Here is a 26,946-nt window from a genome sequence, read left to right on the forward strand (position 1 = left end):
ATAAGCAGATGCTGCAAGGTAAGGTTACATTGCAACTCTGGATCCTAGAGGGGATCCCCCCTGGGGTGCCCTACAGTCAGTCTGTCTTTCAGGAACCTCCTTCCCAGGTTGGCAGGAAAAAACCAAACCCCACGGCACAGCTGGTTGTCCTCAGCCAGCTTCTTACACAGAAAAGACAAGATTTGTGGGAGTGGGAAGTGTTGTCACAAGCAGCAGAGGAATCAAAATGATCCCTGGAGGAATTTAGTTTGGGAGCTGCCAGGTTATTACTCCCTCCTAGATACAAAATGTGCCAAGGCTGCCAAGCAACTCACTTCAGAAGCTTATAAACAGGACTTCATTTTTTTTCCTGGCTGCCTAAAGGATGTTAATATTTTAAAACAGTGCTGAAAAAGAGAGAGAAAAAAAATGTGCAACATCCCTGTCATTGATCTATAAACAGTAATTTAATTTTTTTAAAGGATATATATATATGTACATATATATATATATATATATTTGCTTAAACAAAATAGCTACTTTTCTGAAGCTGTTGTGAAATCTGGGCCCTGAGACAGCACTTGCACACATCCCTGTGAAACCCACTAAGAAGAACATCACAAGAGAGAGGGGAGAGGAGTGAGAAGTCCCCTTAAAAGCCACAGTAAAACCTCCAGCAACCAGGGCCTTTTAGAACCAGTAGGACTGGTCAGGAGCTGGAGCTAGGTGACCAACAGCCTTTATAATAAACAAATTAATTTAATGATTTTACAATGATTTCACTAAGTGCTGCCAACCCCAGCTATGCAATGATTGCAATGATGCCAGTGATGTTAAGAAATTAGTTATTTCCAGATTTTCTTCACCCTTTGATGACATTGAAGGAACATACTAGAAAAAAAGCCTTCACCCCTGGGGAATGGTGAAAACTCCAGAGGTGTACAAGACACTGATTTTCATCTGACAAAGTGTTCTTTTAAAACATACTCTATTTTTTTGCCACATGGAAATAATTTCAATTAGTTTTTAAATATAAAAAATATGGAATTTTTGTAACTTAAAAAGTTCCAACATACTGACTTTTTAATTAAAAACAATCAAAAAAAAACCCCCAAAATTTAAAGCAAAATTGATATTTAAGAAAAATCACCAGACACCAATCTTCCCTAGAAGTCAATGAATCAGTGACTTAGTAAAACCACCATTAATGGTGAATGGCATCAGCTCTTTTTTCTGTATTCAATCTTCCAGCTGCAACTTCAACAAACACTTCAGTTTAACTTGATCAGCTTCTCTTCAACTATCTCAACACTTTAAAAAAATCCTGATTTTTTTCATTGCACTGGAAAAAAACAGATGACACAAAGAAATAGATTTAAGCCAGCACTGTTAAGATCTGTGGACCTGGACAACCACGGGCAGGTATTTTTAGCAGATGGTCAATGACCAGAGAATTTCCTTCCATCTTGTTGCACTGGCAGGTCTGGCAAGGCAGGAAGCTTCTGGTTAATCATATCTCAGACGTTTGTGTTTTCAAGTGTCTCTGCCACTAAGCCCTCCTGGCACGAGAATTAGGGCATGAATAAGGCAAAAAAATCTATCAGTGAAAAACGTCAAATGCAGATTTAACTTCAGACAGCAAACACAACCCCATATGACTTCCAGAGCTACTGAGCAGCCCTACCCCCACAGTACCAGAAAGTGACCCCTTGAAAAAAATTTTTACATTAAAATCTGACCTGAGCTATGTGCTGATCAGCAAGTGCCTTTCTCAAGACCAATGGGGTTTGTGAATGTGTATAGTTTGGCTCAGGTGGAAAGGAAGCAGATGTGCAGAGGGACAATTTTCGTATCCTGAAGAAACTGCAAACTAGAAATCCAGTGTCCTTAGCTGGCTTGCTAGTTCTACACTGCACTGAAGAGTTGGGTTTCCTCAGCTCCCCGCAGCCCCAGGCACAACTGCTTGGGGTGTGAATGAAGACAATTTAGGTGCTGTCTGTGAGAGCCCACACCAGGTCACCTTTTTTCTAACACCCAGTTGCTCCTCACAGAAAATTTTCAAGCCCCCAGGCTTTCCACTGCTCAGTGACCTGACAAGGATGCACATCTGCCTCCAGAGAAAAGCAATTCGTTTAAGGACACAGAAATCTAAACATGGAAAACTTGAGCAACTTGTTGCTAAACATTAATTATCTATCCAGATAATTATAGAGATCTGATTATGCATCAGCCAGCCAACATCCCAAACCAGAATCCTCATTAAAATCAGACACATTTGCTTCAAATCTACCAGCACTTTCTTTGTTTCTAAGTCTTGAACCCAAAACTGACTGATGATAAGTTTTAGAAATGTTAACAGGATCCTAAACATAAAGCATAAGGTGAAAACACTGCCTGATAAATTTCCTGATTTATGATTATAAAATCATGATCTGTTAGAAACTAAGCACTTTCAGTCCAGCAGAAATATTTCCATGTTAAAGATCTTGCTTTATTAAATTTGGTGTTACTGCAACCAATCTACTTACAAGAGATACTTGCTTTTGTAAACAGATTTGTGCTAATCTCTTTATAAAAGCATCAAGGCTAACAGATTGTTAAACTGACCAAGAATGGTTTTCAGTGTCAAAGAACACTAAACAAAAAGAATTAAAATTAAGCTTTTTAGAGTTATTTTTTTTTATACAAAAATACTTTCTTTAAACAGTTGTTAAGAGGTTGATTAATTTGAAAGTGATATTTCAAAACAAGCTATGTTGAAATGCAAACAAGCACATAAAAAACACTTTCACTGCATTAGCCTAGAAAAAATGGTTTCTTATTTTGTAAGTTACCTTCTACACAATGTACCCTCTAAAAGAAATAAAAGAATCAGGAAGAAAGTATAAAGACCACTCAAAACGATACCAAACATTCTAGTGCATATTTACTGGCTATATTATCTACAAAATAGCTCAACGTTTCAATATTTAAATTAATGTTTCTAATATTCAAGTTACAAGTTTCTAATATAATGACAGACTTCAACAGGATTGACTCTGCTCCTTGCAGAGATGAATGCTGCTACAGCCACACAGAAGTGTAAATTTTTTATTGAAAAACTAAGGCTGAAAGGGGCATCTGCTACGGAAGTGGAAACTTCAGCTTTTGTCAGCAGAATCTACAGCACACAACTCTTCATTGCAAATAAATGTATCAACCAAACAGCTTCAAGAGGTGTTTGCAGAGCTTCACCTTGGCCCCCACTTGATGTCTTTTACACCATGAAATTGCCTTTTCAAAGCCTGGTTGTCTGCCCACTCAGCATTTAGAAATGAGTCGTCATCATCCTCTTCTAGTTTCTGTAAAAAGAAGAGACAGCTTAAGGTGGCAGCAAAGAGTGTCACTTGTGGTCAGCTCACGTACAGTAAAAAGGACACTGTTACCTTAAGTTCCTCCTGCTTTCTGTAGTAATGCAGCATCATCTGTTTTTGTTCTTCATGACTAATCAGAGGTTCACGTCCTGGAGCTCCTTCTCCTTTCTGAAAGGGAAATAATAAATTTTATTTATGATGGCATTTGCGTTACAAAAGAGAAGCTGCTATGCAAAGACAGCAAAATCTTTCTTCAGACAAAAGAATTTTTCAAATTTCATAAAGCCCCTAAGGACAGGAAAATACATGTTGAGGAGCTTCCGCTGCATTCAAGTGAGAATTAGTTTTTTGTCTCAGTTATCTGAACCATGCTGTCAATTTTGTGGATGTCAATGGAAGCTACAAACAGAACTGAAACTATTTTACCCAAACTTCTGCTCTGAAAGACATAATAAATCTCTGCTTTAAGGCTGTTCTAGACCTCTCAGGATAGGCCCATCCATCTCTAGCTCTCTTGCTAATGCCAATTCAAGAGGACACACGACTTTTTAAAGCAGGGAAGGAAGGCAGTTACAAAACATTATAAATAAATTTTATTTGTTACATTTTTTTTCCCTAGGCAATTGTCCTCATGGAATAAATGATGCTCACAGCAGAAAACAGATGATGACAGCTACTATCAACAATAATAAAGAGAAGAGTTTGAATGGAAATGGTTCCTCTCTGGAACAAAAAGGGTCTGAAGTGGTTTAATTGAGCTCTCCAACCAAAGAATGCAGGTGTCCTTTGTCAGATAGAAAACCACTGTACTTCTTCGCATCCTATGAAGAAGTCCATCAGCTAATTAAATACTAAGACTTTCCTAGAAACCTGCCCTTCAATTCCTGTTGTCACAATTTTTCATTCACCCTGACAGAAAAGAGAAAGCAATTACAGTCTTCTAAATAACAAACACATAGATCATTTGACTTATCTTTTGAGTCTATTACAGACACCTGCAGATAATAATATCTGCCATAACCATTAACACTTTGTGTGGCACAGAAGTTATCACTGATATGGAAATGAAATACAGATCAAGAATAACTCTGAGCTATGCTAAGCACTCTGATAAATATGACATTCAGAAAAACACCCTTTGAATCTGATTATATATATGTATGTATATATATATATACACACAGATACACAAACACATGAACAGCGTGAGCATCTTCTGACAAAGCTCTGAAAATGAACTGGAACACCCTTGAGTGTGGCATTCTCACACAAGATGAGCACAACTGTGCTGTTGGTACAAAATAATTTTGTCCAAAAACCAATGATCAGTCCCAGGAGCTTGGTGCTAATTCTGATATTGCAAGAACATGACCATTGTCTCAGACACCAACATACATTTAATGATGGGCTTTTGCCAGTCTATAAGCTGCAGAGATCTTTCCCTCATTTTAGATCATTACTTCAGAGAATGACTCAGACTTTTGTTCAGAAGGCCTCATCTGCTTCAAACACATCTGATGACTGTAAAGTCTCATTTCTGTAAAAAAAGTTCAGCTGGGAACTTTAGGTGAGCTGACGCTGACAGCACAACTGGGTGGTGCAGATCCAGCAGCTTGTAGTACTCAGCAAATTCTCACTGAACACTTTGGGACAGTGTAAGTTCAGGCTCTTCCACCAGCTGTGTCCACTCAAAAAGGAGGCATGTGCACATTTTCAAGGCAACTGAGAGAGTCTGAGGACCTGCCATCAAGAAACTGGGGACATCAGAGACTTGAAACTACTGAGTTACAGACAGCATCTTCAGATGCAGAACAGAATGAAACAGGGATGGGATGAGAGGTATCCATACCACATGTGCACAAAACTTGAAAACTGCTTTTTAAAGGAGAGAATATGGTGAGAAAAACACCCACAAGTATAATTAGAAAAAACAGGCAGATTGAAAGTCTGGGTCTGTTCAGTGCTCTGCACTGAGCTGCAATCAAAAGCCAAGTTGAGGTTTTGTAAACTTTTCAGTTTATATTTAATCTATTTTTAAATACCTCTCTGCTGTACTTTAGAGAAGTGCAATAGATCAAGTAACAGCAACTACAGCATTTAACTGTCAGGCAGAAGAATTACTAAAGAAAAACTTAGAATATAATAACTTAAAATCTTAAAATAGGGCAGGTTTAAGACACGCAAGCTGGAACAAGGCTAATCCATAAAGTTTATGGATTTTCTTCCACAGAGAATTAGACAGACAAAGGTGAATAACTTTTAAAAAAACCTCCCAGTGATACTTACTTTTTGTATCTTGACAATGATGGTTGTTTTCTCATTTTTGCCTACATAGTCAGAGAGCAACTTTGTTTCTTTCAATTCCTTTCCTGCCCACCATAATTGTGCTTGTGATTCTTTTATAACTGCATGTCCAGCCTGCGAAGAAAAAAGAAAAAAAGTGAAGTGTTGGGAGGTGTTGTTTTCTGCTTTTTTTCAAAACCAGAAAAAAATTCTGGAATTCTTACCAAAAAGGCCAGCATAATTCACCTGATATTACACTGCTGCTTCATTTTTCTCCTCATAACAATCTACAGCACTTTCATGCATATTACATTCAATTTCGATTTAATATAAACACTCTGGGCAGTAATTCCTCACCACTAGCATCAGAGAGAAGTGACAAACTATTTAGAAATGGGTCCAAAACTGAACGTAAACTCAACTTTGTATGTAACACTAGAAATAACCTTGAAATAAACTTCTTTCATCTTATTTCTAGTTAAACTGTCAGTGTGCTTCTGGCACCAAGTCAAGTTCTTTAAGGTAATCCAGATACATTGTGAGCACATTAATTAATTACTTCTAAGTTGGTATAAACTTCTCTGCATAGCTTAAGACCACTACTACACCCACCAACCACTGAATTGTCATCAGTGCCAGTGACAGTGTCACAGAAGATCCTTACTGTCAAAAACCTTGTTATTGTTTTACATGCCTTTTGGAGGCTGGTGAGTTCTGTTAAAAATATAAATAATCAAGACATCAGATAAAAATATTAAACAAAATTCGTCATGCAAATGAAAACAATCTTCACTGATAAAATGGAGAACAGTATACACGTTTAACCCAGGAACTACATATAATCCAAATACATTACTGCATACATGTGTTCCTGACAAGTCTTCTTTATCTTCAAACTCCATCCTAACTGGATCATGTGGAGGCAATCCCATTGGATACACAATCATCACAGCCCCCCGGAGCTGGTCCAATGCATCTTTCACCGTCTCCATATTAACACACACATTGGCCTGAACTTGTTTCTGAAACACAGGTAGGGATCATTGGCAATTAAAAACAAGCATGCAGAAAGGGTCTGCTTTGTGGTCAGTTCAAAGGTTCAACAGGGGGATATCTGAACAAAGCTAACTGGCTGCACAAAGATACAAGGAATGCAGGGAATGCAGATTTTCTCAGTTGAATATTGACTTCTGATATATGACTACAGTCCTTCCTCCCTCCACTTAGTTTGCTTCTACTTGGGGAGGGAGGCAAGGGAGAAGAGAGATCTTCACTAAGCTGTGCAGGAGGCATTTAGCCACAGATGGCTGTGGGATACAGGGATTCAAACCAGTATGTGTGACCACAGAAACTGGATGGGGAGTTGTTTTGGTTTTTTTTTTTCCAAGTACTTGTGATTCATGAACAAGATTCAAAACAGTAGAATTCAAGTGAGAGCTAGTGCAAGGGCCTAAAAGTTGAGGAAAAATATACAGCACATTTGAGCAGAAGAGTCAAACTTTGGCATATTGCACAGCTAATGCAGAGATCTTCAAGATTAAATACATGAGATCATTCCAAATCCTACTGCAACAAATAGAGGAAAAACAAGACACATCTGAAGAGAAGAAAATTTTGCTTATGGATTTAACTGTTCCAATATTTTAAGTAACAAGGCTTATAAAAAAGTGAGTAAGTGAATGTTGCCTCCTTGTGGACATTCTTAATCTAGTTAAGTTTCTTTAACTAGGCTAGTACAATCAGTGTCTCAACTGCAGATGATCAACTTTTTTTTTTTTTTTAAGTATTTCTTTATTTTCATCATTGTAAGTGACGAACCTAACAAATCACTAACTATCCTTAATTTCACTTACAAGTGAATGGCAGTCATTTTTGAAGTAAGCCACTATTCACTGTGACAATTTTGCAACTTTTAATTGCAAATGACAACATGATATTTAGTTGGAAGCTTCACCCAGGAAGACATGCAAAGTAGAGACCAGATCTGCAGATATTTTTTAATGGAGAGGTAAAACTACATATTATTAATATGCTCCCTTTTTATAAAAAGTCTATGAGATGCAATCCAATAATAAAAAAAAAAAAGCCCACCTGGAAAAAGTCTTTATAGTCCAGAAGATTAAATCCGAAACATCTCTCATTTTGAGTAGATTTTGCTATGACTCAGAAAAAGTTTGGCTGAAATCCTGACTCAGTTCAGGAAAGGTTTGATGCAACACAGTGCACTGGAAGCACTGCCAGGTGACAGGGCAGCTTCTGTGCTTGCCTCTACAAGGCCTTTGGAAACACTGACCTGCTCATCTAAATCACTGGTATGACACTGTTATCAGCAAGGAAACAGTCAAGAAGGCTGATTTAAGTGCACAGGCTTCACAAAAAAAATCAGTAACATTATCTATTTGCTTAACTGGTTTAAAGCTATTTTAAAGTTCCACACAACTCTAGGAGCGGAGAGAAGAAAAGTGCTTGCAGATGTTCATGAAAAAAGCAATCTGATAATAAGTATTACTGAATTTGTGTTTCAAAGTCATGTGAGAGCTGAGACACAATAAAGAGCATCTACAGATTTGGTGAAGCAAAGTTGAATAGTTGAGACCACAGTCCCATCAATACATAGCCTTGTGCTTGTCTTTAAACACAGACTCATTGGGACTGACCATGAGTCTGAGTGCTTGCAAAGCCCAGGCCTAATTTAAGAGATTAGAACAAAATTTTCCAATTAATTATACATAAAACTAGGAATACTATATTAATGAGCAAAAGGTATTTTATTCCAGGAACACCACAGAATGCAGTTAATTTTTCACCAGAAAAGACAACAAGCATTTGCCTAAGGAACGCAGCAACAGCAAATTAAGAGTGTGTGGATAAAATTAAATGCTATTTAATCATTCAATGTGGTCTCGGTTGCCAGCATTCACTTGGAGTTTAATATCTCATTCCTTAACTTGTTGAACCAGCTTGCCAAAAGCCATTAAGAAAATCATTAACAGAAATGTCAGTTTTTATTAGACTATTCACATCACTTCATGGTATCACTCAAAAATTGTTAGCCAAGATTTTTCTTAAACTGCCCGTTACCCAGAAGCTACTAACAAAGTTCCACATTCCACATGCTACTCCAGAAAACTTACCCTAGAGATTAATGCCTTGGCTTCCTCTATTGTCTTCTTTATAACTTGCTGCATTTTTTCATTTGGAGCTAAAAATAGAAGACACATATTTAACAGTCTACACCTCCTATAAAAATACCCAGCAAACAAACTGTGCAGGTTATTCTCTACCCTAATCAAATTAAACACTGTTAAACCACAAAGCAAGAGTTGCAATTTATTTACCATTTTGACAGTTCATTGCCATATTTCCTACCTATTTAAGAAACAAAACAGGATTTCTCCTGGGAGAGACAAAATGACTGGTATCTGGACCTTCATTTGGGACAAAAGTACCGAGTAGAAAGCAACAGCTATAATTTCATACTCACCACAACCAAAACCAGGGATCTCTTTCCCATGCCATACCTGGGACTATTGTGGGCTGTGCTGACAGATGTGCATACAAGAGACAAGAACTTGTTTTTTCCAATCCAAATTTCAGCCTAACATCAAAAATAGCTTTGCAAATACAGTGTGCATTTTATATTATAGTTACATATTTTAATTGTTATAAAAAGATTCCCCTTAAAAGCAAAAATACAGTTAAATCATACTCATTTGCAGCTGAACATTGAAATACATTTGATGGTATTTAGTTTGGCACATATTTGCATGTTGGTCCATATTACAACTTTGTTAATATTACAAAGCTATCCTCCCACTAACAAATAAATGCCAGAGGACAAACACAAGTGGTGTTGTCCTCATCCTAAAGCTGCTTGCAAATTTTTACTGAAAGGCCTGACAATGCTTATAACCATGCCAAAAAGACAGGCTTTGTCTGCCCACATACAAGACACCCGGCTAATTCTGAAAACACAGTTGGAAGGGGAAGCATTTAGCTGTAACATAAACTGTTCATCAAGGTCAGCAAGGACTTAAATTTGATTGGGCAATGTGTTGTGTCAGAAGAATTACCTTTCCCAAAATCAGACACTTGGAGTAAGCAAGCTGTTTGTGTATGACAAGACAACCCTATTCAAAGATTTCTCCTTAACTGAGCTGCCCTGAAACCAACATCTAAAGGCCTGCTGCCCTGACAGACAAGGGCTGTTGTGGTGTCAGGAGTACAGGGACAGACAACATGACAACAATCTTCATCTCTTCCTTGCAATCAGTCCTCCTGCGTTTGTAAAGTGGATCTTGACACACGTACCAAGTGCCAAGGTAAAACAACTTGGCAGGGGTAGCAGAAAGAAAAACTAACAGGAGTGAGTTCAGTTAAGTCTCAGTTACAGTGAATGACAAAAAAGGAGAAATATTAGAAAAACAATTTGTGAACGTACCTTGGAGCCTCAGAAGAAATACAGTACACAAGGATACAGTTACAAATGAGATTAAATTAAAGTGAAACAGTCAAGGTTGCTTCTGATAATTCTTTACTTATCATTGGAGTTTACTTCCTAGTGCCATAGCTACGAAGTTAAACAGTATATGTGCTGAACAAATATATTACCATTTAGGCTTTTAAATCACCATTACACTAGGTCTTAATCCAAACCAAGTGACTTTTGTATGTAACCGATAACTTAGCTGATCTTCTGTGAAAAGAGGCTCTTAAAACAGTTACTACTTAACAAATCTATGACTGCCTTTAATATAGTTTATTTACAGAACATTTGGCCTGAAATATGTATACTAAGTAACTACTTGTTTTTTTTTTTTTTATTTCTTCCAGGCCAGTGAGGTAAAAGTGAAAGGTCAAGAATTATAGTTCACATTTGTCATTACATTATAGATTAACCAGGCCCGCAGGGAAAGAAACAAACATTTACACTTGATTTACCATGTCCATTTCTTCGCCCCATTACATCCTTCTTGAAGACACTTCCACCACTGGGTACACACTTTTCTGCCCACTCATCCTTTAACTTCAGTTCTTCAATTTGCTCATCTGTCAGTCCTTGCATGTTATAAGGCAAAGAAGTGCCATGCTCTGCCAGCTCCTCCATCTCTTCACATTTTTTAGGAAATGAGATGAAAAATATGCATTATTGACCACATACATTCACAAAGCCTTTCACATTATGTACATGCAGGCAAATCTTACTCCTAGCCTTTAGTTTTTAAAGAGCTTGGTATATGGAATAAATAATCAGGTATGTGTATACATACACACACACATATATATATATATCCTGTAATTACAGTTCATACATTTCATACATACATCAAACAATGCAACAAATTACACCTCCAGGGACACAAACCTAGATGATATTTGCTCGTGAAGATCTTTTTCTTTTTGGTAGTACCTTGGTCCGCATTAGCTGACTATATATTAATTTTTCTAAGTAGTTTTGGAAAAGCAAGTTTTTGTTGTTTTGGTTTGGGTTTTTTTTCCAAAATGGAAAAACATTTTCTTGTTATGAAGTAATTAATTTCTTTGCAGTTGAGAAAATACATAATTAAACCATAGTTTTGTCCATACTGCATCTGATCCAAAGGATCAGATTCATACCCAGTATGAAATAAAAATCTCTACAGCAATTTATGTCTCATCAAAAAGCAACAATTCAGCATAATTCTAGCTGAGTCAAGAGAGAGGTTTAAGTGCTGGTTACAATGCAGTCTGACAGTGAGAACAGTGCGTGGATGCAGTTTCCTAACCGTGTTATCTAGCTACAGCATCTGATCCACAGCCTGCAAGCTACACGCACTAATCTCCCCCAGAACAACTTATCCAGCTGTCAGCCCACTTCATAGCATCCTTTCCTTGAAGGACCTCCAGCCTCTTTACCATCACCATATTAATTAAAGCATCTCCATCTCACAACAGACACAGTTCCCCAGTGGCCAGAAATGGCAGCTGGGTTCCTGTGGCAGGGTATATAGACACATATAAAACAACCATAAAGGCTAAGACTAAATTAGCAAGGACTGTGTAGCAACAGCAGCAGATTCATAAAAAGAGTGAGGGCTGAAATATTGTAACCATGGTGTTGGTTTCATTTCAAATTAGCCTCATACACTACACATACTTGGGGCTGGAGCACATCAGGCATAGATGGGTGTCACCCTTCAGGTCAGTCTCATGTGAAGGGAATTTCATGCCCTTCCCGAGTGATAAGTAATGCAAACCAAAACGTCCTCAGCAGAGGACAAACAGTAAATATTTTTCAAAAGCAGACTCTTGAACTGAGTTAAAGCACATCCAGTGCCACTCCATCACATGGCAAGTGCATGCCTCACACCATACATGCATTAGGTAGCACAAGCTGCTGGTCACAAAACATTATTTAGCCATTATGGGCCAGGACATGCTGCAGTTAGGTCATGCAGCAGATGAGTTAATTTACAACCTTGTACATCAGAAAGCTCAGAGCTGTATGGTCACAAAAAAAAATAAGGACTACTAAAATAACAGAAAGTAGCAATTGACACATGCTTCAGCAACTTGGGTGGGAATTCACTGCTCTTTTAAACTCAGGGGAGGATATGAGGCCTTGGTATTAACTTCTATCAGCGTAGAACTGCTACAGGGTGGTGACTGCCAAACCACCTCCTAGTGCCGCCCCTCATCTCCCAGCCTATGAGCCCGCAGGGCATAAACCCTCAGGCAGAAGGCTGAGCAGAGCTCCCGCCCAGGGCTGCCGGGCTCTGGAAGCAGCCCGTCCCCCCGCCTCAGAGTTCCACACCCGCAGGAGGCGCGGCCAGGCCCGGGCAGGAGTCCCAGCCCGCTCCAGTACACGGGGAGAAGCCGGGGCCCGTGGCTGCCGGGGCGAGAGGCTGGCTGGCGGGGAGGCCGGCTGGGGGGGAGCCCGGCGGGACGGTACCTGAGCAGAGGCGCTGCACTTTCAGCCTCCCATTGTAGATGCGGGCGACCAGAGGAGCCAGGTCGGCGAGGCGATGGCTGACAGACACCTCCAGCAGGAACTGGCTCTCGTCACCGCGCTTCACGTGCAGCCGCACCATGGCGGGGCCAGAACCGGGGCCGGGCTCTGTGAGGTGAGGGGGGGCCGTTAGGGCCGTTAGGGCCGCTTCCCGTCCCCTCTTCCCCCCGCAGCAACCGCTCCGCGTCCCTGGATACCGGCGGCGAGAAGGGTAAAGCTGCGCCCGGTGCTTGCTGTCCCACCCCTGAGGGCGCGGCGCGACACCGCCCGCCCTCCCCACGCACCCACCCCAGAGCCCAGCGGAGCAACCGTGCCTCCCACCCGGCGCCGGTCCTGCCCTCCGGACCCACAGCGCTTCCGCTTCCGGCTCTCCCGCTGCCGACACGGGAGAAGCTTAAAGGGCCCGAAGCGCTTCCAGTAAAGGAGGGACCCGAGAAGGTAGCTGAGGTACAAAGAGAGAAGAAGCTGAAATGTCTTAAGGGAAGGTACGTTTATTTCATGAATACACCACCGCCTTCCACAGGGTAGGTGAGGAATGCCGTACGCCCCCGGGCTTCACTGCCGCAGCGCTGGGGAGGGAACAGCCGTCGAACAGTGGCGGGCGGGCCCCAGGCGAGTGGGTCGGCACAAGAAGCAGAGCCATTTACCACAGGGAACACAGAACTCGTGAAAACGTGTTGAGCGGTTCTAATTTTAATTCTTAGTATTCTCAGAACTTCTGCGAGTAGTTACGTCCGTTAATACACGATACAGCGGTAAGCTATGTATATACACACACACACACGCACACACACTATTTTTTCGGAGCATTTCTTGTGATCTTTGCGGTACTTTGCTGTCAGTCTCCGTAATCCTATAAAGTGTAGAGGTGCTCTATACCACGTACATTTTAGACAGTAGTTTCTGATCACTGTATTTAAATATTGAACAAAGAACTATCACGTAACTCCCACTAGCAAAAAGTGTCCCCCCAAATTGTTTTGCTAATGTAGGAATATACCAAAACACCAATCACACAGATGTTTATAGCAACAGTTTAAAACAAGGTAATTCACATACTGAAGCACAAAGAGTATAGTACCACTGCTGTTTAAAATGTACAAGTACTGTTTAATGACCTGAATGGAAAAAAAGCACAATATAAAACTCACTACTGTCACTCCTCTAACTGCAGCTCATGGGTAACCATACACTGTTTAAAGGAAGAGTGGATTACTTTATAAATAATGTCTTGATAGCATTTGAATATTTAAAAAAGTACTGTCATCGTGTATTTTGCTACTATAAATATAATGCTAGTATGTTGTGTTTCAGTCCCTGGCTTTGCAGAACCAGTACAGTTTGTTTGCAAGTAAGCCAATGCATGTAGGCATGGATTTGCAGTCCCCCAAAGGATGACAACACTGTGACATGTTCAGCTTTGGATGAAAGTATGCAGCTGCCTATATGAGTCACATCCTAAGACACTGCAAATTGTGAGAATTGCAGGGTTTTATAGCATATATAAGTGGAGCTAAGGATATCAGTTATTTTAAATTGCCTCAGGATAAACAAAGTACTGTATTTTATGTAATGTCATGTGAACTTTAGAAAATTATAAAAGCACAGAGTTGCGTTTTTATAGCATAATACATCTAATAGCAACTTAGCCTTCGCTAGCCTCAAAGCAGCACTGCACAGAGGAAATCAGTGTTAGGGGTTGGAAGGGACCTCTTGAGAGATCATCAAGTCCAATCCTCCTGCCAGGACAGGACCACCTAGCGTAGGTCACATAGGAACACACCCAGGAGGGTTTTGAATGTTTCCAGAGAAAGAGACTCCACAACCTCTCTGGGCAGCCTGTTCTGTCCAGGCTTTTTTTTATGTTTACATGGAACATCCTGTGCTCCAGCTTGCATCCATTACCCTTTGTCCTGGCATTGGTCATCAATGAGAAGAGCCTGGCTCTATCCTCTTGACACTTTTCCTTTGCATATTTGTGAATATTAATGAGGTCACCCCTCAGTTTCCTCTTCTCCAAGCTAAAGAGATCCAGCTCCCTCAGCCTTTCCTCAGAAGAGAGATGTTCTACTCTCTTAATATTTTTTGTGGCTCTGTGCTGGACTCTCTTAAGCAGTTGCCTGACCTCCTGGAGCTGGGGGGTCCAGAACTGGACTCACTATTCCAGATGTGGCCTTGCCAGGCCAGAGTAGAGGGGGAGGAGAACCTCTCTCGACCACCACCCCAGGATGCCATTGGCCTTCTTGGCCATGAGAGCACATTGTGGGCTCATGGTCATCCATCCCTATGTCTACTAGAACTCCCAGGTCCCTTTCCTCTGTGCTGCTCTCTACAGCATGGATGGTCAGTGTCTCTGGACAAGGAAGACTCAATCCTTCTTTTTAAATGCCAGAGTGACAGAATGATATTATTCAGCTTAGAGAATTGATGTTCTCCCCTTTGCTTTGAAAGTCAGATTTTACAAATGCAACAATATGTCTAGTAGATGGGGAGGATGCTGAATGGACAACTCAGTCATGCAAGAAGCCTTTCTTCTTCTCTGATGTTGGAACATGGCTGCTGATTCCCTCACTCAGGTCTTTCTAAAGGACAAGAAAGCTCTCCTAACGTGCAAAAGAGGAGAGTGGGACAATCAAACTCCAATATGTTGTCTGCAACTGGTGAAGACTGCTTTGTGTATCAAAACACAAGGGGAATTTAGTTCCAGAGGTTGGGGGGTAACTTCTTTCTATCAGTTCTTTACAATTTGTGGAAAAAAAAGTATCTTTAAACGAGTGATGAATGAATGGATGATATGGAAGAATTATACTGAAGTGATGCTAGTGAGTGTATGTCACAGTAAGATTTGATAACTGAAATGTACTGACGCAGTCAAGTATCGAATATATTAATATGCAGAGTTTTGTTTGCATTTTGAAATTAAACTATTTTTTTGTGCCTCAGATTCAAATATAAGCCTTACAAATATCCATAGCCTCTGTTATAAATTAAACAACTTCTAAACTTGTCAACATTCAAATCTCAATAAACTTTGGCAGCTCTTTGGTAAATACTTATAAATATCAATTAACAAAACAGTAAAAAGGGAGAGGTGAGTCTACCAGCAGGGAGCCTCTTTTTTTTGAAATTCCACAAAGGGGAATAGAAACCAAAGAGCTCCCTGTGCAAAAAATATTTCCAAGATTGGTATATTTTAATGAGATTAGTAGCTCATCCTTCTTTTCTCTGTCTATTCAAACACTATTACATTTGGATTCTAATACATTTCAGACAATTTTTTTGTGCTCTACCATATATACATATTCAAAATTTATACACAGACAATAGTGGCTGCTTACGAGTAGAATTACATTTCAGTGCTTTAGACAGTTACATTATTGCACACAGAATAATCTCAAATGCCCAATTACTCTACTGGATAAATGTAGCAACAAATATAAATTCTTATATTTTTGAACATCTATCTTTCTGTAACATCTTGTGTTGGTGACACCTTAGGTGCCAAAGAAGTGAAAGGATCTGCAGGGGATCTGTTGCTGGTTATTCTTGATGGGATAGGAGGTGCAGGTGCTCTTTGTGCTGGCATTGTATAGAAGCAATCAGTAGAACTTCTGTTCCAGTCATTGTCAAAATTAAAATCTGAACTCAGAAAAGTATTTTGTTCAGTGCCCAGCAAATCTGGAGATCCAGCTGAGTTCCTGGAACTGATTCGCTTAAAATCTGGAACACTTTTAGATGGCTTTAGCTTTACACTGAAATTATCCTCATCGTCATCAAACGTTACCCATCCTTTTGGCTGTACATTTTTTACCATGAGAGAATTACTTCGTGAGCAAAAAGTGTTTTCAGATGCATCAACAGGAAATACAGGCTTGCTTGTATTACAGCTGGGGGTATTTAGAGGAGGGAAAGGACTGCAAGCAGCACGTCCTTCTAGGAAGTGTGAAGTTATTTCAGACTGTTGTGTTTCCACTCTAAATGGGTTTCCAGCATTAGGAGTTCTTTCGGTGAATGGATTTGTGCAATTCAATCTAGAAATAAATGGATTTGGAGAGCTGCGCTTATGTTCCTGGGATGAGTTAAAGGTTGGAATGGGAGGCATTGATGGCATGCAATTTACAGTGTTCAAAGGATCAGCATTTTGTTGTGTTGCTAAAGGCAACTGTATGAACTCCTTTTGGTTTGAAGTCGGAACAGGTGATGTTCGAGCAGACGTCTGCATCTTTGACACAAGCAGCTTAAATGACAAATCTTCAAAAGGGTCACTGTTAAACTGTGTTTCAAGTTTAGTGCCATATATTCCATTTGTTTTAATCTGGAAAGAAAACAAGGTGCTTAGTAATCATGTGGCTATCTGTTTCAAGATTATTACTAACTCCCCCTTTCTCACTCTTCTATGAGAAGAAAAGAAGCTGCTGGGCTTAAACTTCTTCAATACAATTTGGTTGTAACTTGTACAATGCACTTGTAGTAGAATGATTGCCCCTTTTTCGGAAAACAATAACCCTTAGCCTCTCATCTGAAGAAAAGCCTACTAGTTCTTAAAACACAGTTTCCCCCCTCATTGGTTGATGCAACTTGAATCCATTTCATGCAGGTCAGTAACCTAGCCAAAAGCACTAGTGGGCACTGTAGCAGAAAATCCCCAAGAAACTTGGGGAATTATGCTGTATTCTAAACAGCTGATAACCCAGCACAGATAGGAAAAAAAAAACCCTCTAGATTTCCTTGTTTGAGAGTTTATGACACTAATGATACAAGCATTATTTAAGCATCACAATGAAAGGAAAAATTAGTGTGATTAGTATATGCACTTTAAACATTTCTATGTAGGCATATGCATCTGTAGGCATCTTCAGAGCTTCTTGACAAGTGAAGCTACAATCCTCTGTTTTTAATATTTTGAAATGGCAAGTTATCATTGTTTAGAATAATGCCAAATGGGGAAGACAGGGGTTTATCTGCAGAACTTCCTAATCTTTTAAAAACAAGATATACCTGTTTTTATTAACTTCTTCAAACAGCAATGCAATTTTTACATGTTATAGCAACTGTCCAAAGAGGTAGAATATCTACAATTTGTTCAAGTCATCACACGGACAGAACATAGTTTGGAGCCTCTCCATATTAAACTAAAGCAAAGAACTAAGCTTAAGTTAAAATAGCTTCTGAAAATGCAAATTTCAAAAACATATTTGTCATTTTAACACATCTCTCTAATATACCCCCAATAGTTTGGATATCTAGCATGAAAATTGTTTGTTTTTTGAAACTAGGGTGCTAGCTAAAGCTGTCCACTGAAATGTGATAGCATTCTAGCATAACTGCATTTTTTAAACATCTTGGGTTTTCTGCATTTATTGAGAATAGTTTGAAGCATGTCTTAGGATATATCCCAGGCAGCTATGAAAAATTAGCCCACACGCTTTAGAGACTCTCAGGAATAATAAGAATATTGTAAGTTTTTTGCAATGTATTCATCATAGCAGTTTCTTTAAAACAAGCAGTTGTAGCTGGTACTGGTTGGTAGGAGAAAAGAAGTATGCTGGCAACAATGGATTTACTCTGATGATTTTTTTTACAATAAGTGTCTGCTATGTGCATCCCTGGCATTACTACATGAGAGACATTCTAAAAGAGATGAGTAGTTCAGTATTGGTATTTTTGGAATTAGATGATCTTTAAGGCCCCTTCCAACTGAAATAATTCTATGATTTTATGATTTCTGTATGTATATAGCAAGGGTTTTGGAAAATAATATTAAACCAAAGGCATCAAGTAACTGAGGGAGAAATGTAAAAAGATGAACTGTAGAAAGCATGTAAATAAAAGGCAGCTTGGCATGAACTGGTTAGGTCCTGTATTCATTAAGCAAATAATTAAAGAGTACAAGATCCCAAAGAAACTATGAATCCCAATTTTTCTCTATGGCAAGTAAAATTTTGGTCTGAGTAATTAAGGAACCAAATGCTTCTAAGCTGTAACAAACAGCATATTTTACCCTTAGGTAACAGTAAGTTTTCTGTTCTTGAGAAACATGAACTATGGGTTTTATTTTGAAAAAACTTTGGGAGTGAAATTGCATCAGAATTTACTTGTGTTCAACTTGTGTTCAACTCCCATAACTATTTTTTCCAAATAGACCAAGACCAGGAGATTCAGCAGTGACTAAGCAACATATGTGAGGTTCCAATCGTTTCATAAAAGATGATGAGGTAAACTATTTGCTGTGGTGCCAATAAATACAGTTAACACTATCAATTGTAATTGCATTATGAAAGGAAAAAGGAAACTATGGTATAACAGTCAATTCATTAATGTGGACAGGTGATCTTTAACGTGGATGAGACTGCAGATGTATGAAAACAAGATTCATACATCTTTTCTGCTTGAATAGATGGAGACCACATACAAGATTGGTAAATAGTCAGATACCTGTTACCCTGATGGTTGCTCCTGCTTGTGAAAGAGAAACAGACACCAAAGGAAAGAAAATTAGGAAGAAATTCAAGTAACAAAGCAACCTCATGTTAATACTTTCAGTTTTCACAAAGCTGTTTTTGGAAACATGAATACAAACCAAACTATTACACATTATACTAAAATTTCAAGTTTCTGTTGTATTCTTTGGTAAGGCTTACAAGCTCTACCATTAAGAATCAAGTAAATTCTAATATCATTTCCATATAGACATTCATTGTGCAGCTCATTGGGTTATTTTTTGAAGACTGACCATAAGAATTTGACTACTGATGGTCTAATTATATTAATCTCTAAATATGAAAAGCACTGTAACTCTCACTTTGGGAACTGTGTTGTTGTAATCATTCATCTACAGTAATAGTGTTTCAAACTGAAAAAAAAATACTAATTTAGTAAAAAAATAAAAACTCTTTTAATTTACAATAAATACTTCTCTTTTTTAAAGTATTGCTTGTCAATCTAGAGTCCCAAGCATATACAGTATACCAGTAACTTAACAGTCAGAGAAAGGTTCAACAGATAGAAAGAAAGAGCATTTAGTGATTTTTCAATTAGAATTCAAAATCACCTCACTGAGGACTAAATTTGGCCACATCACAATATAGGTATTAACTAACTGCTTAGTGAAAATGGGCTTCACATGCAGAGATAAAGTAAAATCTAAAATACTGATGAAAACCTAGGTAGTCGTAAATATCCACAGCTGAGCTTATATTTAAAAAAAAACACCAGAAAACAAAACCAGAAACTTACTGTCTATAAGAAGTGGACATAAACCAATCTTTAATAAGCCTTAATAAACCAGACTTTAATAAATATTTGCTTTGCAGTGTATTATCTGCCTTAGCACCTGATACTGTAAAACTAACTGCACTGACATTTAGTCAAGAAGTTTAGCTGTATGTATATATGTGACACGGAAAACTTACTGCATTTTTAAAGCAGTTTAAAGCTTTTCCTAGACAAAGGATTTTTTTTTAAATAATAGCACTCTAAATGGTACCGTAGAACACAGTATGTATGTTACTGTATTAGTTTTCCAGATTATTTTATTTTTCTATATTTTTATTGGCACTGGTGAATGGGGAGAAATGTGTCTTTTTTGTCCAGCGGTATTGTCAACCTTCAATGAATTATCATCCACTTAAAGCACCACATCATGTGACCTATAAAGCTTACTTTATGATCAAAACCTGTGTTAACTAGTTACTTATACAGTGTAAGTCATATGTATGTCATTATAAAACTAAATTTTACTATTTTTCCATACAAAGTTGTCAACATAATTTTGAGAAAGACCTGGCTGTAAATTTTAAGTCTGTCATACAAAATTTTAAGTTAAATCTTTAGTATTTGAGATGTTAATTATTCACAGACAACACATAAGCAATTAACTATTATTCTACTAGAGCCTGATGATCTTGGAAGTCAACCTTTTGACCTTATTTTTTTGGTTGCTTGCTGGCTTGCTTTAAAAGTTCTCACAAATCTACAGCATTCAGTACAAGCAGTGTTAATAATGAAGAAAACATATATACAGAATCTTTTTTTACATACTTGCTGCTGTGGAGGAGGGGATTCAGAAGGCAAACTGTGAGATGATCGGCTACGAGGAGGCGGTTGTGGAGGCTCCAGACTTTGTGGGGGGGCACTTGTCTGAGATGGTTGTGATGATGTAGGTATCAGAGGCTCCTGCATCTTTAGCACAGGTTGTGGCTGAGTGGTGGGCTGAGCAGATCCAGCAGCCTGAGGCTTTAGTGGTTCAGGAAGCAATGGTGAGCCTGTAAGTATATTTGCAGTGTTTTTCATTGTAAAGAATTGTAATAGAAATCCTAAGAATGGCATGAATGAGTACATGTGGCTGTGGAAGGACCAGAGAGAACTGCAGACAAAAGGGTTGAAAGAAGAGCAGGTGTTCACAGCAACTAGGTTAGAAGTCATCAAAAGCTCAGCATATCTCCATTAAAAATTATCATTATAATTATGAATAGAGAATCAGAAACCATTTCATTCATAAATGTACTTCAGTTGTATTTAAAAGTATTTTTAAGTCATTATTATAAAATGTGTATTTTGATGTTGTGCTGGTTTTGGCTGGATAGAGGTAATTGTCTTTGTTGTAGCTAATATGGGGCTGTGGGATATGTGCTGAAAGCAGTGTTGGTAACACAGGGATGTTTTTGTGATGGCTGAGCAGTGAAGGCCTCTCCTTCCCCTGACACCACCCCAGCAGTGAGTAGGCTGGGGATGAACAAGGAGCTGGGAAGGGACACAGCCAGAACAGCTGACCCTAATTGACCAGAGGAATATTCTATACCATATCATGTCATGCTTAGCATATAAAGCTGGGGAAAGAAGGAGGAGGAAGGAGTGGATGGTTCAGAGTTATTAGGTTTGTCATCCCAAGTAACTGATAGGCATGACAGAGCCCATCATTCCGGGAGATGACTGAACACCTGCCTGCTGATGGGAAGTAGCAAACAAATTCCTTGTTCTGCTTTGCTTGTGCACAGTTTTTTCTTTACCTGTTACTGGATTACCTATGTAAGACCCTGGGTCTTATCTCAAGCCTTAAGTTTTCTCACTTTTACTCTTGCTCATCCCACAGGGGGACAGTGAACGAGTGGCTGTGTGGGACTTAGTTGCCAGCTGGGGTTAAACCATGACAGGTATTAATACAATTTAAAAGCCCTGTAACTTTCAGTTTGGGAAGTGGCTTTGAAAGTCAAACATAAACACTATTCCCAATATTATAACTAAAGTGCAGAGAATGTTTCAGAACACATGATAGGACACACCAGTGTGCTCAGACCAAAACAGATATCTGATCAGAGTTTTCCTTCAAAGCATAAAATACATGGGACTAGTTCTTATGAGACTGATCCTGTTAACTGGTAAAATTTACAATTAAATTTACATTTTACAGTGCTTGTGGCTGATTAACAGAAACTGACAAATGTTACTGCATTTGAGAATCTTATTTTCTAGTGAAAAATGAAGACCTCTATTGAAAACAAAGCATTCAATCCAGAGACAGTACTTCTTAACTGAATAGTGACATTTATATTTAACTTCTAAAGTAAACTTACCTCTTGGAGGTTCAGCTGGCTTGGTCTGGGTTTCAGGTGCTGGTCTTCCTCCAGAGGGACGGACATGGCTTTGTGGTGCACTAATAACTCCAGCTCGAGGTGGAATAGTCTGGCATAATAATTGGTTTAAAAAAAGAAGTAAGGTATTTTAGTTCTACTTTGGATCTGTAGTAATCTACTGCTAAATGATTCAGAATAATTAGGACTCTGATAAATAAATTCTTTTATAACAGTTGCTGAACTAACTTTTTAAGCACATGTAAAAGTAAAGAATATATTCTCAAAGCATGAGGGATCAATTCAAATAAAAGGATTTTTGTAAGCATTTTCAGCTTCACATAATTACTAATAGAACAATGTTAGAAACACTTATTATTTTGTTAGTATAAATAATAAAGTTAATTTTAACTATGTCTGTGAATTGTTGTAAACAACAAAACCACCAACAACAACTACTTTATTTGGACATCTAGTAAAGAAACACTGATAAACCACCACCAGTGCAGATTGTAGCCATCATCAGTCTCTTTAGACTGTAATTATAGCCTGGCATTTGCAAACAGAACCTACAGTCAGTTTTATATAGTGAAAGTCCTAGATTTGCATAAAAGACCGTAGTTAATTCTTTCCTCTGAAACTTAATTTACTAACTGTAAGGCAGTTACTCCTGTTCCTCAACAAACAATATTAATGAAACACATTCTGACTCATGTGAAGGCTGGAGTCATCCCAATTTGGAATAGGACTGACCATGCTGGGGACAAAATTGCTCTCATCAAATAATTTTAAAAGTCTACATCAGTATTTAAGAGAAATAGGAAACTATTCCACATTACAACTGACGCCAAGTGTATTACAAACACCACAACTGAAAGCTGAATTTAAAACATAAAACATTAGAATAAAAATGCAAAAGTTCAGGGAAAAAAAGATCATGTGGTAAGATAGTTTGTAAGATTTTTTTCTTTAAATTTTTCATACTGTGTATATTCTGACAAAGTCTTTGTAACAGTGGACACTCTAGAAATGGTTTGGGGGAAGGAAAGGGGGAAGGCAAAGGGGGAAGGCAAAGGGGGAAGGCAAAGGGGGAAGGCAAAGGGGGAAGGCAAAGGGGGAAGGCAAAGGGGGAAGGCAAAGGGGGAAGGCAAAGGGGGAAGGCAAAGGGGGAAGGCAAAGGGGGAAGGCAAAGGGGGAAGGCAAAGGGGGAAGGCAAAGGGGGAAGGCAAAGGGGGAAGGCAAAGGGGGAAGGCAAAGGGGGAAGGCAAAGGGGGAAGGCAAAGGGGGAAGGCAAAGGATGAGGACTAAGCAGGAGTAGGGCAGCTGCTGTGGCCACTGTCCCTGGTCCTGAAAATGAATCATTGCCCAAAAACAACTGAAGGGAAAAAAAAGCATCAGCATCAGTTACAAGAATCAAGTGCTGAGCTAAGGCTTGAAAAGCCAAGCAATCTCAGGGAGATGTTTTTTTCATACCTTCTAATAATTTTTATTTTGGTTGGTTTGTTGTGTTTGGGTTTTGGTTATGTTTGCTTGTTAGTTTGCTGAGGTGTTTTAAGAAGAAAATCTCAAGGTCTGCAAAAGAAGAGCTGCAGTCAGCTCTGTCTGGTCAGAGTATTCTGGCAACTGCAGTGTTGGGGTCCTTGGACAAGTAGTTGTAACTGTGTAGAATGGGGGGCAAGAAGTTCTAATTGTAATCCCTCCTGGGTGTTGAGAAACACAGCCTTATTCACATGAACAAAAATTCTTGCACTCATGGCAAGTCCAAGATACTGGTGGACTCTCTCTTGTGCACACCCCATTAAAAAAATTTAATTACTTTAATCCAGAAATGGCATTCCTGTTGTGGCTCTGGATTACAAAAGTAGTGAGGCATATGGTGATAAATTAATACATTACTTCCCATGTATACAGGAAGTATACGGTTCTCTTTATCTGAGTTTTTAAAGAGGGCACTTTACATTTCTGGGAAAATAACAAAAAAGTGCAAAGATCAAGAGCTGTTCATTGTTATTTCAGTAGTACCTTTCAACAGTAGTTTTCACTGCTTTCAATATTGCATGAGAGTACAATAGAAATGGCAATATCAGTAAGGTACAATGCCTTTGAGCTCTACGAGAACTCAAATAACCCTGCACAGCTGGCAGAGTTCTCTGGTTTCTTTCTCATGTGAAAGGCAGAAAAGGACTCTGAAACCTTTCATAAAACATTTATATGGATTTAACTAAAACTTTTTGAGTTTACTGCGTCTTAACAGCTTCTTCACACTCTCTCATTAGCAACAGCTGGCTTTCACTTTACCTCAAAGAAAGATACAGCATTAAAGAAAAGCCTATGAAGTGACTATGTATAGAGTGCAAAACAATGAAGTCATGTCCAGCACATGTATTCTGGTGTTTTTAGTCAACAGAGAAGAATTGCTGAGGGATTTAACTCATATAAACTATAAAATGACCAGTCAATTTTGCAGATTTCTTACAGCTGTTATGACTTACAAAAATCCACAATCAGTGTAATGAACTGTAGAAATTTGGAGGAAAATTGTTTTAAGATGGAATACCTACCGGTCTGGTTGTACCATATCCAGCAGTTCCTGTGCTTGAAATTCCTGTGGAAGGTGGAGGCTGATTACGAACTAGAACAGATATTAGAGATGAGTGACTTAGAACATATTTAAATTCAACTTTTTTCTGTATCATAATTAGTACAAAGCATGTATCTGTATTACCTAGGTTATCTTTTCTTTGTGTTCCAGGACTTTTTTGTGCTTTGAAGCATGGAAAAAAATTTAATTATCTATGTTAGGTAAGGTATGAACAGGTATTACACAGCAATGGTACGTTATCACTAATTAAAGTGGAAGCAGAAAGACATTAGTGATTTTTTTACAAGTTGTTACATACTAAAGCCTACCCATCAGCTAAGCTGTTACTCTAGCACACTCATATCCCGTGACACAGGTAAAGTAATTTGGCCCATCTAATTACAAATTAAGTCAAATCATCTCTTACTTGTTGCAAGCTAAAGATGCCCACTTGCACAGGTACCCTGTGTTCTCAATTGTGCTAGAAGTTGTTTTCTTTTGCAGTATAGTCTGCAAATGTTCCAACAGCAGTCTTCAGAACAAAAAGAACTTACGTAACATGCTGATTCAAAAAATCATATGATCAGAAGAGTACTTCTGTAACTAGACATGGTTACAGCAATCTACAGGGTCTACAAAGTTCCTGAACCTACTCTGTTTATCGGGTAAATTTATTACAGCACCAACCTCAACATTTACATGCTGATGCTAATTACAACCCTGTATGAAACATTCAAGTTGTGAAGTGCAAGATAGAAAAAATTACCTTTACCTCAGACAAGGGCACAATTTCTAACAGGCAAAGAGGTTTAGGACTCTGGCTTGTGTTTCTGTTGCCTATTTCCCAGGAAGGTAAAATCACCATGTCAGTTACAGTAACTGGAAGGAATACTCTGTGGTACATAAGACACTTAAGTTTATCAAATTGGCTTCCAGTTGTCAGGCAACCCTACTTTCTTAGAACTGGTTAGAATTGGTTTCTGGGTACAGTTCTAAGTAATGCAATTCATACCCTGAACAACCTGGTGCCAGTTTACCCTATTCTGAGCAGAAGGCTAGGCTAGATAACCACCAGAGGTCCCCTCTAACCTGAATTATTCTGTACCTAGAGTGATTTTGCCAATTTATAAAAATGAACCAATGCAGTTCTTTATGAAAAACAAGGCTTCCTAGTTTCCTAGTTTAGTTACAGGTACAGTATTTACTCTAGCAATCAATCAGCCACAGCTTCCTCTAAGAGTCAGTCTTGAAAGCATTCTTCTTGATTAGTGCAGTCGTAAGTTTTCACTTCATTTTTCATTTCTTGAACAGTTCACACTATCCTTGAAAAACAGGATGCAACTTGGCTGTCTGAAAGCTATGTTATAGAAAAGAAAGATCCTACACAGTAAATACCTTAATGAAACCACCTTTAAGTATCACAAGGGCAATAACATGACTCAGGTATTAAATTAGAAATCCATTTCTAGAATACAAAAATTGTTATGTTACCTTCTACTTCTCTCCTAGCTACCCCAGGACTGGGAGGAGCTCCAAGACCTTTTCAGAGAAAGAAGAGAAGCTGTACATTGCATAAGAAAAGCAGTAGATTGAGAAAGTAAAACCAGCAAGAACACTGCCACAAGACAGCTTTACATAACTTCAAAACAGCCTAGGTAGATTGTAGTCACTTGTAGGAGTTAACTGTAGCAGCATAGGGAAATGGGATTGGTACAAATAAGAGATCAGCAAGTACAATCACATTTAAAAACATGCTATTACTTCAATTTTACATGACAGTTGAAGGAGAATTTCATTTCTTCAGATTCACTCTCCACAAACTTTTGTAAATTCAGAGTGATATTACATGTCAGTCTTGAAACTCTTCTAAAGCAGAGCACATACCTATACTCAAACAGTTGAAAATAAACAGGTACATCAGTTATACCTTGCAACATTGTTTGCTTCCTGTAATTTAGAAAAAAACCATGTAGTATATTTCTGCCAAGATTACAATAAGAAATTTTATGGAAGAAATAAGTTTTCCACTTTATATAATGCATCCTACAGAACTGTATCATCAAGTTATCTCCAAGCAGCACACTATTTGAGAAAGGTTTTTTAAGTGCTGCCCAGAAGAAGATGCCAATGATTTTCAATCATGCAGAACCATGCTGAATTATTTTATTTCTGCAATTTGATCAAGCATCTACT

General features: G+C 38.6%; 2 protein-coding genes across 7 annotated transcripts in view; both read right to left on the reverse strand.

Moving 5' to 3' along the window:
• Nucleotides 1–2,448: 2,448 nt before the first annotated feature.
• Nucleotides 2,449–12,962, reverse strand: CFAP298 (cilia and flagella associated protein 298). Of its 4 annotated transcripts, none has more exons than XM_030469501.1 (8): nucleotides 12,918–12,962; nucleotides 12,547–12,711; nucleotides 10,557–10,724; nucleotides 8,750–8,817; nucleotides 6,479–6,637; nucleotides 5,619–5,750; nucleotides 3,405–3,500; nucleotides 2,449–3,320 (listed from the first exon to the last, which is right to left on the reverse strand). In XM_030469501.1, the coding sequence occupies exons 2-8, from the start codon at nucleotides 12,683–12,685 to the stop codon at nucleotides 3,210–3,212; spliced, it is 873 nt and encodes a 290-aa protein (XP_030325361.1). In that variant the 5' UTR covers nucleotides 12,686–12,711; nucleotides 12,918–12,962; the 3' UTR covers nucleotides 2,449–3,209. The 4 variants fall into 4 exon arrangements, with proteins under 4 accessions (XP_030325361.1, XP_030325360.1, XP_030325359.1 ...); XM_030469500.1 differs by having other exon boundaries at nucleotides 12,547–12,712; nucleotides 12,905–12,949; XM_030469499.1 differs by having other exon boundaries at nucleotides 12,892–12,947.
• A 2,183-nt stretch (nucleotides 12,963–15,145) lies between these two features.
• SYNJ1 (synaptojanin 1) overlaps nucleotides 15,146–26,946 on the reverse strand; it is a 61,363-nt gene continuing 49,562 nt past the window's right edge. For 2 of the 3 annotated variants that reach the window (XM_030469496.1, XM_030469495.1), the window contains 5 exons: nucleotides 26,245–26,292; nucleotides 24,734–24,804; nucleotides 22,176–22,284; nucleotides 20,644–20,867; nucleotides 15,146–16,918 (listed from right to left, as the gene is read on the reverse strand). In XM_030469496.1, coding sequence (XP_030325356.1) covers nucleotides 16,064–16,918; nucleotides 20,644–20,867; nucleotides 22,176–22,284; nucleotides 24,734–24,804; nucleotides 26,245–26,292 — 1,307 coding nt within the window. In that variant the 3' untranslated portion in view covers nucleotides 15,146–16,063. The remainder of the gene's footprint in view (nucleotides 16,919–20,643; nucleotides 20,868–22,175; nucleotides 22,285–24,733; nucleotides 24,805–26,244; nucleotides 26,293–26,946) is intronic. The other variant, XM_030469498.1, reaches the window with a different exon arrangement.

The sequence above is a fragment of the Calypte anna genome, chromosome 1, assembly GCF_003957555.1.
Source record: "Calypte anna isolate BGI_N300 chromosome 1, bCalAnn1_v1.p, whole genome shotgun sequence".
Classification (NCBI taxonomy): domain Eukaryota; kingdom Metazoa; phylum Chordata; class Aves; order Apodiformes; family Trochilidae; genus Calypte; species Calypte anna.

Bases quoted from the DNA above. Each gene is read 5' to 3' on its own strand.
- CFAP298 (XM_030469501.1), bottom strand. From the start codon at position 12,685: ATGGTGCGGCTGCACGTGAAGCGCGGTGACGAGAGCCAGTTCCTGCTG. The intron at 10,725-12,546 runs GTACCGTCCCGC...AAAAATGTGAAG, and splicing joins AGTGCAGCGCCTCTGCTCAG to AGATGGAGGAGCTGGCAGAG. The intron at 6,638-8,749 runs GTAAGTTTTCTG...CCTGTGTTTCAG, and splicing joins CCAAGGCATTAATCTCTAGG to AAACAAGTTCAGGCCAATGT.